This window comes from Condylura cristata, unplaced genomic scaffold, assembly GCF_000260355.1.
Source record: "Condylura cristata isolate star-nosed mole 26May11 unplaced genomic scaffold, ConCri1.0 scaffold00032, whole genome shotgun sequence".
In the NCBI taxonomy this organism is placed as follows: domain Eukaryota; kingdom Metazoa; phylum Chordata; class Mammalia; order Eulipotyphla; family Talpidae; genus Condylura; species Condylura cristata.
This window is the reverse complement of record NW_004567133.1, coordinates 17,216,780-17,230,601: the sequence shown is the minus strand read 5'-3', so window position 1 is coordinate 17,230,601 and position 13,822 is coordinate 17,216,780. Positions and strand designations below refer to the sequence as shown.

Below are 13,822 nucleotides of genomic sequence, written 5' to 3'. Positions count from 1 at the left end.
ACGCCCCTCCCCCACCTGTGCTTCCTGCAGCCCAGCACCGCCATGCCCGCTCCCATGGGTCACGCCCACCCACCGGGTTTAGGGCCAAGGTGCATAGGTCAGAGAGAGGTGTTTTAGCTCTTGTGTAAATTGGGAACAGACCTTCCCGTCAGGGTCCAGATGAGGCCGACGCACACCATTTGCTTCAGCTCCTGGCTAAAGAGGTAGCACCCTGCAAGAGATGCCACCTTGCAAAATCATTTACCTTTGGACCTTCGCGATAAAACGAAGTGTGGTCAGGATGCTGCGCACAGAGAGCAGGATTCTAGATGTCGGCTCTCTTACCACCCCGGCTTCAAAGCTTCCTTTGGGGGTCGCCGGCCGCTATGTAGTGTAGTGTGTTTACTGCTTCCCCAAGCACCAGGGTCCAGATGCCAGAAGCACCCTTTCCTCTCCAGGAGCCCCAGAGCCACGAGTGGCTCTGGCCAGTCACTAATGGCCTCTGGGGGTGGGGGCAGCCACCGCTGTGTAAGAGCTACTGATGTGAAGCACCCGGCACAGCGCCAGCACCCGGCCCTTGCCAGGTCACCACCCAGACCCGGACGCCACCGAGCAAGCCCTGGTGCGGCGGGACCCAACGGTGCCCGCCCACCTGCGGAGTGTGCAGCCAGCGCAGTTTGCGCCCAGGGTGGGGTGATAGCCCCAAGGAGGTGCGGCTGCGGGCCTGCTGCCCTCCGACTGCCATGGACAGTCTGGCTGGCAGTTTCCCTCTCCGCTTCGCTGCTGGCTTTAGTTCCTGCCCTAGCTGCGCGAGGATGCTTCATCCGTGTCCCTGCAACCCCTGGTGACGCTGCCACTGCAGTTTGAAGACTTAATGCCTAGGGTCAGATACTGCAATAGCTAGGCTCTCAGACCCATCCAGGCTCTGGCACAAAGCACAAGGCGCAGGGCCTCGTGCCAATAAAGCTTTATTTATCCGACTAACCCAAGGGCCAGATGTGTCCCATGGGTCACTGGCCAATCCCTCACTGTCTTTTCCCACACTATCTCCTGTTGCCTAAGACAAGAGTCCCGGCTGTTTGTCCAGTACATGTTCACTTAGCAAGCACACAGGCCCCGTGGGACTCTGGACTGAAGGGAGGACCTGGCCTGGCTCCTGCTCACAGCGAACGCCCACAACTAAGCAGCACTTGGAGTGATGTTGTTACAGGGCACCCAGTGGGATTGGGTCGCCTGTAACAGTTTTGGCACCCAACACGGGGCCTCACCCATGCGCTTAAAATTCAGTTGTCCTGCAGACGCACACAAAAGGGTCAAAATGGGTTTATTTACAAAAAGGGGAAAAGAACAGGAAACAACTGGAATATCTTACTGGCTGGGCCGACTTGGAGCGCTGTTAACAAACTAACTAAAAGCCCCGAGCCTCCGGTCCAGAGAGTCATTTCCTGAGCAATGGGGCCCTATTTATCCCCCAAAGTCCCAGAATTCCTGCTAGCTCCGCCCTTGGGTCCTCGCAGTTCTCTCCCTGGTGTTGCTGGGAGTTGTAGTTTCTAATCACTGGAGTAGGGGGCGGGGTCCAGAAAGCCAGAGTAGGGGGTGGGGTTCACAAGACTCTGCAGAGCTCCTTCAGGACATCCTTCCCCTTAACAAAGTCAGATGTGGTCCCATGCTGGCTCGGTGCGTGTCAAGGAAGGCTTCCAGGAGGAGGCCACTCTCCACCTGGGTCCTGGAGACATAAGAGCCTGAGCAGGCCCGGGAGTAAGGGAGACTTTCCCAGCAGCCGCGGAGGCGTGATGGTATCCAGACACAGACCCCTTTTCCCTCCAGCACAGAGAGTGCTAACACTGCATCCAGCACCTCCAGGAAGACCCTGCTAATATTTCACTGTCAGCTTTACCCCTGGCTGACTGCTGCTCTGGGAAGACCCTCTTCAAGCTGCAGTCTGGGAGCTGCAGGTGGACATTATTTTTGTCTTTATTTTTTACATCATTCTTTGTGCATTTTTTCATCTTGGTTGCAATCCCCGTGGACTTCCCACCACCAATTCACCCATGTGCCATCACATAGTCCCATGTGCTCTTCCCACCCCAGTTTTGATCCTATTCCCCTCTCCATCCCTGTAAAATGTCTCTGGCATATTGTTTTTCATTTTGACTGTATTACAATTGTTTCCCTCCCCCCATCCCCTATACTCCTGCCATGAGTGAAACCATCCAGTATTTTTCTTTTTCTTTCTGGCTTATTTCACTGAGCATGATTCCTTCCAGCTGCATCCATATTGCTGCAAAAGGCATGTGTTTATCTTTTTGATTGCTGAGTAATATTCCATTGTGTATATGTACCATGTCTTAATCCAGTCATCTATTTTGGGGCATTTGGGTTGATTCCATGCCTTCCCTACTACAGAGTAGCAATAAACATGGGGGTGCAGGTGTCCTTTTGAGCCAATGTTTTTTGTGTCCTTTGGGTAGATCCCTAGGAGTGGGGTTGCTGGGTCTGATGGAAGCTCCATTTTTAGCAGTTTGAGAAACCTCCACACAGCTTTCCATAGTGGTTATAGGCTGATTACTTTTATAGCCACAGTTACAGTGGAAAGAGACCTCCTCCCTCAAACTACAGCAAAAATCTCAAGATCAAACCTCCCTGGTGTTTCCTGGACCTCACTGTATGCATGGATGTGAACCCCTATCCGGAGACCCAAGAGTGGATACCTCAGTGTGCAAGGCGAGGTCTCAGAGCAGAGCCAGTCAGGCTCAGCCACACTGCCTGGGACTGGAAGGTTCCCCTGAGGCACTGAGTGTGTCCTTGAAGAAAGATGTGAGCCCCCAGCCCCAGCTGCCTTGACAAGCAGCATCCTGGGAGGTCCCCAGGGATGGACAGGGCTCCCTGCTCACATTCAGTGGCACACCAAGCCCAGCAACGACGGACCCCACCAGCCTCAAATGCTGCAGAAAGCTGTTGGAAGGAGGGGCCTGCATTCTTGTTTCCACTGGTGCAGATATTTGGAGAGATCAGTCTGGGGGAGGAAAGGGATGTCTTCACTTGTAAAATGTTTTTAACTTATCCCCAGCTTCTCTGTCTTCCAAGTGTCATCTTTAACATTCTAATTAAGGCCCTCTCTACACAAATGTGCCTGCTCTGTGCCTGCATGTGAGAATAAACTCATCCCTCCCGACCCTGTACTTTGATGCTTCAGCTGAGGAGCTCTGGAGACCTGGTAGCCGGGACTGAGGACGTGAGCCATTGTGACATCTGTGTCCTGGTGTCACCTTTTGAGGCTAAAGTCGCTACTAATTGACCACAGACAAGGAGGGGAGCTATTTGGTGTGCTTAATTGCTTGGTCTTTCTCTTACTGTGTGGCCTCTCTCTTGAGACCGTGGAAAATTTGGACCTCTGGGTTACAGTTTCTGATGCCATGGTGTGTGCACGGGGCGGGTGTGTGTGGTGATGAGGTGTGGGGGTGGGTTGGAGGTGGGAAAGATAGATGTTTCCTGAAATGGAAGCATTTAGATTCAGGTCTTGTTTTTTCTTGTTTTTGTTTTTTTGTTTTGTTTGTTTTTCAAAATTCCTTTGATTAGACTGTAACGATCACACTGCATGTTTTGCCTAGATCTGAAGGGAGGATTGTTATATAATACTCTGTGCCGATAAAAAATCAGCGGGGGTTGTGGGGGCACTGACTAACGAGACTAAGAGTTAAGTCCAGGATTTTGCAGAAATACTTGGGGTGGGGATATCAGGGACGCCATCTTTCTCTCTCTCTCTGTCTGTCTCTCTCACGCACACATGCACACTCCACTGTGGCTATTCAGAGGTGCCCCACCCCCTTATCCGAGCCAAGTCACATCCAACTTGGATTCAATTCACTGCTTAGATGAGTTCTCTCTCCTCGCAAGAACACATGCCATTTCATCTCTCTTGGCATTTGAAGGATCGGGTCAAGGTTGTGCAGTCACGGTAGACTACTGCTCCCGCTCCCAGCGGGAATGATTAGAGGATACTGGGAGGGCCCAGCCCCGGGGCTCAGACCCCTGCTCTGACTCGGGCAGGGTGGCTTAGGGAAGGCATCGCCTCGTTTCTGCTTGGGTATAAAGGGGTTTCTGACGGTGGTGCGCCGGGCATGTCAGGTGAAGGTGAATGGGGAGGGCCACCTCATGCCCTGGACAACGGCTGCCTCCAAGTGTCCAGAGCCATGGCCCTAGCTCCGGGGAGGTTCTCTGGGTGCCGCTCACCTTTTCCCTTCTCCCCCCTCCCCTTTGGCTTTTGCAGGGTAATCAGGAAGCAGCCGCCGCCCCGGACACAATGGCTCAGCCTTACGCCTCGGCCCAGTTCGCCCCCCCTCAGAACGGCATCCCCGCGGAATACACGGCCCCTCATCCCCACCCCGCGCCAGAGTACACGGGCCAGACCACCGTCCCCGAGCACACGCTGACCCTGTACCCTCCTGCCCAGTCGCTCTCGGAGCAGAGTGCCGCCGACACCAGCGCGCAGACTGTCTCCGGCACCGCCACAGTAAGTGGGTGCTGTCTCGGGAGCGTGCGGCCGCAGCGGGGTGCCCCACCTGTCCATGGGGGCGCCTGCCCTCCCAGGGTCCCTGCTCCACACCAGTCCTATGCCCTTCCCTGGGTTCCCTATCTGCAGGCGTCCTCCTCTTTATCTTCAAGTCCATGGGCTTCCTTCCCCACATCTGTGTGCAAAGGGGGATTCCCGATGCCACCTGCACCTGTCGTTTCCCTTCCCTGGATCACTGACTCCATCTTGGTGGAGTCAAGCACACTGGCTTGATGGAGATGGGCCATGAAAGTCACAGCTATTTTAGGAGTACTGTTCCCTGATCTTTAGTGGATTCACAGAATTATGCAACCATCACCACTGTCTAGAATTTTCCATCACCCTCAACAGATCTTGGACATGGACAAAGGCCCCCACCCCTCCCCAGCCCTTTCTGACTTAGCCCAGTGCACCTGCTGTTCAGCCGTGTTCTCAGAACAGGACCTGGCTCTTCCTTTTCTACTGCTGAGCCCTGGGGTGGCACAGACTTGGCTTGCAAAGGAGCAACAGGAGGGAATGTTGCAGCTGGTGGGTCTTGTCTGTATTGGTGTTAGTGGTTATAGACTTCTAAGCCCCAAAAGAGCACATTTTTTTTTTGCATGAGAGTGGGTTTGCTGTATTAAAAAACAGAAAACAAGTCAAAAGAACAGTTTTTGCCACCCTAAGTGAAGACTAGCATCAATGGCTATTGATCAGAAATAACCCAAGCAAAATGACTTTTAAAATTAAATAATGCTCATTTGCGTACCATCTCAATTAGTCATCATACCTCAAGGTGCATGTGTATGTTTGCGAATCTTGCTGTGCTGAATTCTTAGGAAGCTTGTGCTCACAGGGCTCAAGTCCAGAACACATCCTAGGGACCAGGTAATTTTGCCTCTTTCTCCTGTCCCCAGACTTCTGGATAACCAATATTTGTGGAAAAGTTTGTTGTTTTGAAGCATGGCTTATTTCTTATGACTAGAAGTAACCATTGACTAACTTTTCAACTGGTACTTTGGAGGCTTGGATAAAGATTTAAATATATATATATTTAAATATATATTTTAAATATATGTATTCATTTAAATATATATATATATATATTTAGACGGTGTGTATGTGTGTGTGTATATGTATATATATATATATATATATATACAGTCTAAATTTTTCTTCATTCCCTCTTTTATTGTGGTAAAATATATTTGTAACATAAATTTACCATTTTAGCACATATAATTCAGTGGCATTAAGTATATTCACAATTGAGTGCAATCATTGATATTACTTACTTCTAAATATTTTCACCACCACTCCCAAAGCTTCACACCACTACACAGATAGTCTCCATTTCTCCCTCCCTGGTATCCCTGGAAACCATTAATTTGTCCTGTCTGAATGGATTTGCACATTCTGGATAGAATCATATAATATATGACCTTTGTGTCAGTCTTAGTTCACCTACACTAATATTTCCAAGGCCCATCTATATTGTAACATGTATTAATATTGCATTCTTTTTCATGACTGAATACTATTCCAATACCTGGATTAGATTGCCTTTAAAACATTCTTTTATTCATAGATTTTCACTGTTGTGAATAGTGCTGCTATTGCCTCTTTGTTTTGGCTGCTGTGTGTTAGGGATGGAGCCATCGTATGGCTTGGTTGTCTTAGAGACTGTTTATTGTTGTGTTGATTGCCAGGTGGAGTGATAGAGCTGTTCAGCTTTTTATTGGTTATTTTATGATAATGGTGGTAGGGCTTGAGGCTAATTTAAGATTAAAATAGGTTCAATCAGGCATTAGTAAGCTTCCACATGTGCCAGCCATACTAACTTTTGTGGAAGATCCATCTACTCACTCACAGTAGCTATTAAACATCTACTGGGGGACAGGATTCAGATTAGGTGCTGCAACAAGAAGAAGTAGTCCTCCTCTCTTGTAAGTAGTGTGGAGGCAGAGTGAGAAGGTGGGTTGACCATATAGCTGCATTAACACATTGTGGTTCATGTTCTTAAGGAAACAAGAACTTGGGGAGTTTAAACATAGCAGAGGTGCTGCCTGCAAATGGTTAGTCTGGGAACATTTCATTCAGTAGGGGGTTTTTAAGGTGAGAAGACAAAGCTTTCTACAAGGAATACAAGGTAAAAGGTCCTGAGGTTGGAAGAGCTTTGCTTTTCAGAGAACTAAAAAGAGACGAACAAGTGTGGGGCCTCTGAAGTGATTTGTCAGTACAGGGCATGGAGGGGAGGTGAAGGTCTGTTGGGTTCTGTTAGGACTTGGAATTCCACCTTAGAAGCAGTGGCAAGTCATTGAAAAGATTTTGCAAAGAGTTATAAAATGAAAATTTCAAAGAAGGGATTAATTATGCTTACCTTAAAAGGAATCGACCCAGCTGGGGAGGTGAGATGATTGGCTTCCTCCTCTCTCACACGTCACACAAAAACTCTTAGCAAGCAACACAGTTGAGCTTACAAACCCTGTTGGTTGTCTGTCTTGCCTGTGCAGGGTAGTGAACAGACATACTGTCTTTCCTCAAGGAGCTTTTCATCTACTAGTGAGCACAGAATGTGTGTTCTGGGAATTATCGTCCCGTGGCAAGTTCTACAGCCTGGGTCTTCAAGGCTTTGCCTTTACGGTGCTAGAAGAATATTCTTTCTAAGGAATCTATCTCACCCAACACCATGATTGAGTAAGGAGGAAACATTTCAGAGTCTTCTGGTTGCTAGTATCAGAAAACTCAGGAAGGAACGTGTTAGTCCATACACAAAACCCAGGAGGAAAGTTGATTTTAGACAAACCTGGGTTTGGTCGTAGACCCATTGGGCACCAACAGGACCCATCTTTGGTCTTCTTCCTCTTGCTTAAATCCTTTCCCTAATCCTGTGTGGTGGCCAAGAAAAGCTCAGGTTCTTGCCATTGTAGCAGATCCGAAATAGCAGGCTTTTGGGTCAGTCCCACACACCTGAGAAAACTATCTCTGCCTGGTTTGCAGGGTATTCTAGTAGTTCAGGGCTCGAGCAAAAATTGGGTGGTGCAGCCCCAGGGCTGTTAAGTCAATACCCAAATACAGGAACTAAGGATGGTTCCATCAGAGTCAGTGATGAGATACCTTCAGAACTTCTCCTTAAAGATCTTCATGGGTAGAAACTGGTCAGAGCTAAAGACAGGAGGGCAGAGCAAAAGGCGGGAGGGTGGAGCTAAATGCAGGAGGGCGGTGCTAAACGCAGGAGGGCGGAGCTAAATGCAGGATGGCGGGGATAAACGCAGGTGGGCGGAGCTAAATGCAGGATGGCGGGGATAAACGCAGGAGGGCGGAGCCGCGGGTGGAGGGGCTTGAATCTATAGAGTTGCCAAATTAGGACAAGAACAGATCTTTGGAGGACTCTTAGGCAGTGATGTTTGAGAGGAAAGGGACCTGCAGACTGGGGCTGTAGCGGGAGAGTGAATTCAGGGGGCCCTGGCAGATGTGAACAGATGCTGGCAGTGGGGACATCTCTGTGGACCAGGGAGAGACAGTGCTGCTGGGGGGAAGGGCGCCAGGACACGTGGCTTGAGGCCTCCCTGGAAGTATGCAAGGAGTGCATAAGCCCCATGATAAGTGTTTGGAGTGAAGGACAGAAAGCAAAGATGGCAGTGGAGGAACACCGAGGTCAGAGAGAGCAGTTAGTAGGAGAGCTGGTTTCAGCTTGCTCTTTTATGCTGAGAAGACCCCCATGGGTGGGAGGGGGACAGAAAGGGGAACAGGGAGCAAGAGCTGGAGGATGATGACTCAGGAAAGAAAGTGACGGTGTTTTAGAAGGAGTGCGAAGGAATGTGATCAATGGTGTATAGATCCGTGGACAGTAAGGAAAGAAATAATGTTTACAATTTATCGGCATACAGTTGACCGACCATCAACTGCTCTTACTTAATGTGTGAAGTGCTGACATGTGTCCGTGTGTGGCTGTACACACAGGTGCTGCGATAACACACATCCCTCCCCATCAGTATATCCTTGTACCCCTCTGGCACCTTCCGCCACCTCACCCCGTCCGCAGAACTGCTTTTCTGACAGCTTTGTCCTGTTTCCCAAGTTTTATCTTAGTGAGCTCAGGTGAGCCACGCCCACACCATCCTGTGCCTGGATGCCCGAGCGTGGCTTCCTTGCGGCTCCTTTGCCCAGACGTGCGGTACCTGGGGGACCTGCCGCCTGGTGTGGGTGTGTTCACTGTGTGCGTGCCCTGGCCGTTTTCAGATTCACCCTCTACAAACAGGGCACCCGCGGACATGTGGAAACACCAGGTTTAAAGCAGAAGGGAATGTCTCGGTCCTTTCGAACCCTTACAATGTGACCATGCGCTTGGTGCAGACTGGCTGAGCAGAAGCATGAACATTCTGTTCACGGGCCTGGAAGCTGTAAGCCCAGGGCCAGGGCACTGGCTTTGTCCAGTGAGTGTCCACTGCTGGCACCTTCTCAGTGTCCTCAATGGGTGGAAGAGCCGGGGACCTGGTCGTGGTGAGGACAATGACCCCATTCCTGAAGGCTCCTCCCATCACTCCCAAAGGCCCCACACCCTGACCCTCTAACCTGGGGCTCCAGGAGCCCAGTGAGCACACTGGGGAGAGGGTACAAGCACCCAGACATGCCGGGGGAGGGGTCCACCTGTGACGACTTGGAAATCTTGAATCAAGAGTCGCCTCTTGATTCCAGGCGAGGCACTTCTTCCCAGTCGTCAGATTCTGGAACAGTGTCGTCAATGATAGACCGAGAACTGGGGGGCCGGACACAATTGCAGGGCTCCTGAAGCCGTGCAGAGGTCAAGAAAGCGGATCAGATGCCTCTGGGGGTGTCTGTGTGGCCATGGGTGCCTCTGAGTTTGGAGAGTGTGAACTTGTGGCTGGCGGTGTCTTGCCCTCTCCGGCCACGCTCGCACTGTCCAGAATGTGTCGGGAAGCCTGAGGACCACCGTCGGTGGGAGCCTGAAGGCAGTGTTGGGACTTCTGCCCTTAACTGGCTGGGGGCGTGCAGGAAGCTGTCACTGGGTCACTGTGGTTTCTCCACAAGCCACTCCACACACAGGCTTCCTCTCATTGGCCTGTGTGGAAGCGACTCTGCTGTCTGTGACCTACTTCGGAGTTGTACTTGCCAGCATAAACTCGAACGCGTTCCTTGACAAGTTGGCTGCAAGTTGTCCCTGCACGTCCTGGTACGTGTGCCGAACACACATTTCCTTCACACCAGAGTCTACATTTCCCAGGACACTTAACCTCGAAGTGGGTCAGACCCCAGCTCGCCCTGACCCTGGAGGCTTGGCCCTTTGCACCCCTCAGTGATGTCTAGGGAGGAATAAGTCCAGGTATGAGCTCTGGGCATGCAGGATGCTGCACAGAGTCTGAGGCCACCGTGGTTTCGTTGAGTCGTTTGAGTAAAGAAAAGTCCCATCCATCTGGCAGCTCCAGGAACGTCTAATATATGTGCATGGTTTCACACAAAGTGCAGAAGCTGTAAAGGGAAGCAGGAGGAGCTCAGGCCTTCCTCCCGGAGTGCCCAGAAATGTCTAAAGTGCAGCCGGCCAAGACTGCCCAGGTCCTCCCGCCAGCCCCGAGGGCTGGGATGAGCCCCTGGACGTGTCTGCGCGGCATCTGCGTAACATAGGCCCCCAGACATCACAGAGCCAGTGCCAAAGTAGACTTGATACTGCTCCTGACAAGGTATTTTCCCCTTGACATATTATAATTAGAGATTTGCAAGTGGTGAATTTTCCATGTATCTCCAATAGCAACTTCTATTTTTAACACCTCTGCAGTCTGTCTAAAAGGTTCCCACTAACTCCAGGCCCCACTAGCAGAGAGAATATGGGTCCTAGAGCATGGCCCCCAAGTTCTGGGGAGAAGCTTGATGGAGAGAAGCTGGTGAAGGAGGCCAGCTCTCCCTGGCCTTTAGCCGCCCCTCTGGGTGCGTGTCCTCAGATTTCATCCATACCTTTCAGAAGTGCGTCACTGGCTGAGGTGACTTCTGGGATTCTGTGTTGAAGCCAATCAGGTCGCTAAGACGGGGAAAACACATCTCAGGGCGTTCCTTTTTGTTAACTAGCTATAATAATAATTGTAATTAGCATTACCAGTACTGCTTGTACCGCTGCTATTATTGCTATGACAGTAACGCAGGTTATAAAAGTCACACGTTAGCAGAGGGCAATGAAAATCAGATTTCCTGCAGCCCCAGAAATGCGTACGAGTGCGTTAGATGTCTATGTCTTAGTCTGTTCTGGCTCTTTTAACAAAAAAAAAAATGCCATCCAATGGGTGGCTTACAAACAGCAAACATTATTTCTTACTGTTCGGGGCCAGGAAAGCCCAAGAAAGAGGCACCCCCAGAAACGGTGTCCAGGAAGAGGCTCTTCCCGGTTCCCGCATGGAGGGGAGGCAGCTGTGGTCTGCAGGCTCTGTGAAGGGCAAGCCCCGGGATGAGCGCACCCCCTCATCCTATTTCAGGGCTGCAGGGGGAGCCACCCCTGCTCCTTGCTCCCAAGCCGGCCCCTGCCCCCATTATGCCATGGGCCTGCCACCGCCAGCCGCCGGCCCAGCCGCCGGCCCCTTCCCTTGTAAGGGGCGTCAGAGCCGATAATCTCCTGGTAGGAGACTTTGGGCCCACATGTGTGCCTCAGACTCGGAGAGATCATTGAGGGGAGAGTGTCCACCCACGCCAGGTTGTGTCCACACAGCAAGCAGGGGTCCGGGGTCTCAAAGGGATGGGTCCTGCCATTCGCTGGCGTTCACTGCAGTTCCCATGTACAATTTCAAGTAACTGGACTCTCCTTCACCTCCCGACCCCGAAAAAGGAGGGGTGAACATCCCTGTTATTGAAAACCCCAGCAGGGGCCTCCCCACCCTAGGAGGGGGGAGCTGGAGCGCACACCAGGGCTGTGCGGCCTGACGCAGCGGCCGTGTCCCCAGCGGGCAGCTCTGCCGCGGCCCCTCTGCAGCGATGGTCCTGGAGGGGCCGCGCGGGGCAGCTCGTCCACCCTGCAGACCCCGCGTTGCCCTCGCCCAGGCTCCCAGCGTGCCCTCGTGTGTGACCTAGGCCTTGAGCAAACTCCAGTGACGTATTTGGCGGCTTCAAGATCGGTTTTCCAGACGGCAGCGAGGCTGAGCCGTTCTGTCAACACCTGGTCACATTTACTTTGAGGACGCGGCCAGGCCACGGCTCCCTCGGAGGCCGGAGTTCTGCCTCTGCCTCCTTCCTCCGTGAGCCTCTGGGCGTGGCCAGCACTCCAGGGCACCCGAAGGCGCTCTCGCCGCGCCAGGGCCGCCATGTTGCCTGGAAGGCCTGGTGCCCCATCCTCCGGGTTCTGGGGCCAGAATGATGGCCCAACACAGTGCGACTCTGAGAGGAGTGGGGTACCGCTGTGCTCCCTGGGCCCCGGCGCCCCTGTGTGCATCCGGGATGGCCGCCCAGATTCTGGGGTGACTACAGGCTCTGGGGACAGGGGAGCAGGGAGTGGATAATCCTGTGCTACCAGTGGCCAGTGAAGAATGAGAGAAAGGAGTCAGGGCTCCCGCCCAGGTTCAACCCCAGAGGGGAGCCTTGGACATGGAGTGTTTGATCTCTGGCACCCCACTTTCTCCTTCTGGATTTGTGAGGCTGAGATTGGCCAGGCGTCCACACTAGACCATCCAGGTGACAGGCTGGGCACAGGTACGGGCACACCGGGGATGCTCTGCCTCATGGCCCCCCAGAGTGAGGAGATGACCATGTCAGCCATGATGAAATCACTTGGCTCCCTTGCCCTGAATTCATCCTCAGTATTTTCAGGCAACTAAATCCATCCTAATGATGATGACATTTTATGTGTTGAGTCAAGTGAAGGGAAGGAGGCCCCATGGCCCACAGTGGGGGTTATTAGGGCTTTGTTGCGGAGTCCAATGTGGCAGTATACGTCGGTGGAGGGGAGACCCTGCCTGTACCCCTAAAACATTTAGGGTGCTGCAGAGCAGTGTTACCTCGGCACACGTAACTAAGGATGAATAGACATGGAGGTTAGACTAGGGCTTTCATGCTCAGACTTATAGTAAAGTAATTATTGTGTTTGATGATTGCCATGGCATAGTTTTCAGTGTCTTAGACCTGAGAGGGACTGACTGGTACAGGCTGGGAATGGACCGAAGCGTAAGTCTAAATCCAACAAGGTCAAGATTTACTAGAGAAACACAGGACTGAGTTCTGTTCGTGAGACCCAAGACATCTTGCTTTTGCTAAATGAGGAAAGATGTGACATACTCTGAATCTGAGTTAGCATTTCCTTGAGGGACTTCGTTGTCACATTTCAATTGCAAATCCTGCAGCCATCTAAAAATTTCCAGCTTGACTTTCTCTTGGTTTACTGTGTTGTGCTTCTTCGCACAAGGAGCCTTTGTCAACAGCTTTACTCCCTCAGTAGATCTCTATCTGTGATTAGGACCTTAGTTTTAGAGCAGGTCTTAGCACAGGCTGCAGCTTTAAGGGGCTGGGTGGCTGAGTCATTCGAAGAGGAAGTGGAGAGTCTCTGAGCTCTGTAGTGCTGGTCCAAGTGTTTGAAGAGCCTGCTTCCTGTTCATTGGTCACTGTGCTTTGGTTTCCTTGTTCTTACGTGAACTTAGAAGCAGGTCTTAACCTGTTTTGTGGGCCATCTGTGAATCACTGATGAACCAGTCATCAGCTAACACACTTGATTTGTGGCCACATGTTCCGATGGTTTCTTCTGAGTTCGTGTGAATTCAGTGTTCTTTGACATCTAGGCTGGAGAAAGAAGCTGACCATGCTCTGTGAGTGGAGGGTTCTTGGATGGCTCCAGCAGACCCTTGAGTGTTAGACTTGAAGGGATTGGAAGAATCCCTGCTCATTGCATCACTGTCAGGTGATCATTTAAGTGGGGTAGTTGAGCATTCAAATACTGTCAGGTCAGTTGAGTATCATACATGTTTGAATGAGGTTGGCTTATGGAGACATGCATTAAAAAAAAAAAAACACTGAATTTCCACATACATGGAGGAATGATCAAGCTGTAGGTGTGATGCTGTGTTATCCCTGGGTGGGGACCCTGTGGTCGTCTAGAAGACACACGGACACCCACAGAGCACCCCTTCCTGTCCATGCACCCCACCATATTGGATTGCTATGCCAGTACAACACATCTTTTGACATTTTAAAAGCAAGTAGCAGTTTGGATTTTGTGTGCACTCCTGCTCATTCCTATTTCATCCATTTTTCATTTTCCCCAGCCTCTGAAAACTCTGAGTATCTTTATAATCCCTGGATTAATCTTGGAATATCACCTTTTTTAAG

The 13,822-nt window shown here is 51.2% G+C and overlaps 1 protein-coding gene across 12 annotated transcripts in view; it reads left to right on the top strand.

Annotated features, from left to right (window-relative positions):
* RBFOX1 (RNA binding protein, fox-1 homolog (C. elegans) 1) overlaps nucleotides 1–13,822 on the top strand; it is a 1,380,973-nt gene that overhangs the window by 1,217,946 nt on the left and 149,205 nt on the right. For 11 of the 12 annotated variants that reach the window (XM_012731793.1, XM_012731784.1, XM_004692141.2 and 8 more), the window contains one exon: nucleotides 4,250–4,492. The exons of the other annotated variant lie outside the window; for it this stretch is intronic. In XM_012731793.1, the coding sequence (XP_012587247.1) occupies nucleotides 4,250–4,492 (243 nt within the window). The remainder of the gene's footprint in view (nucleotides 1–4,249; nucleotides 4,493–13,822) is intronic. 12 annotated transcript variants of the gene reach the window in all.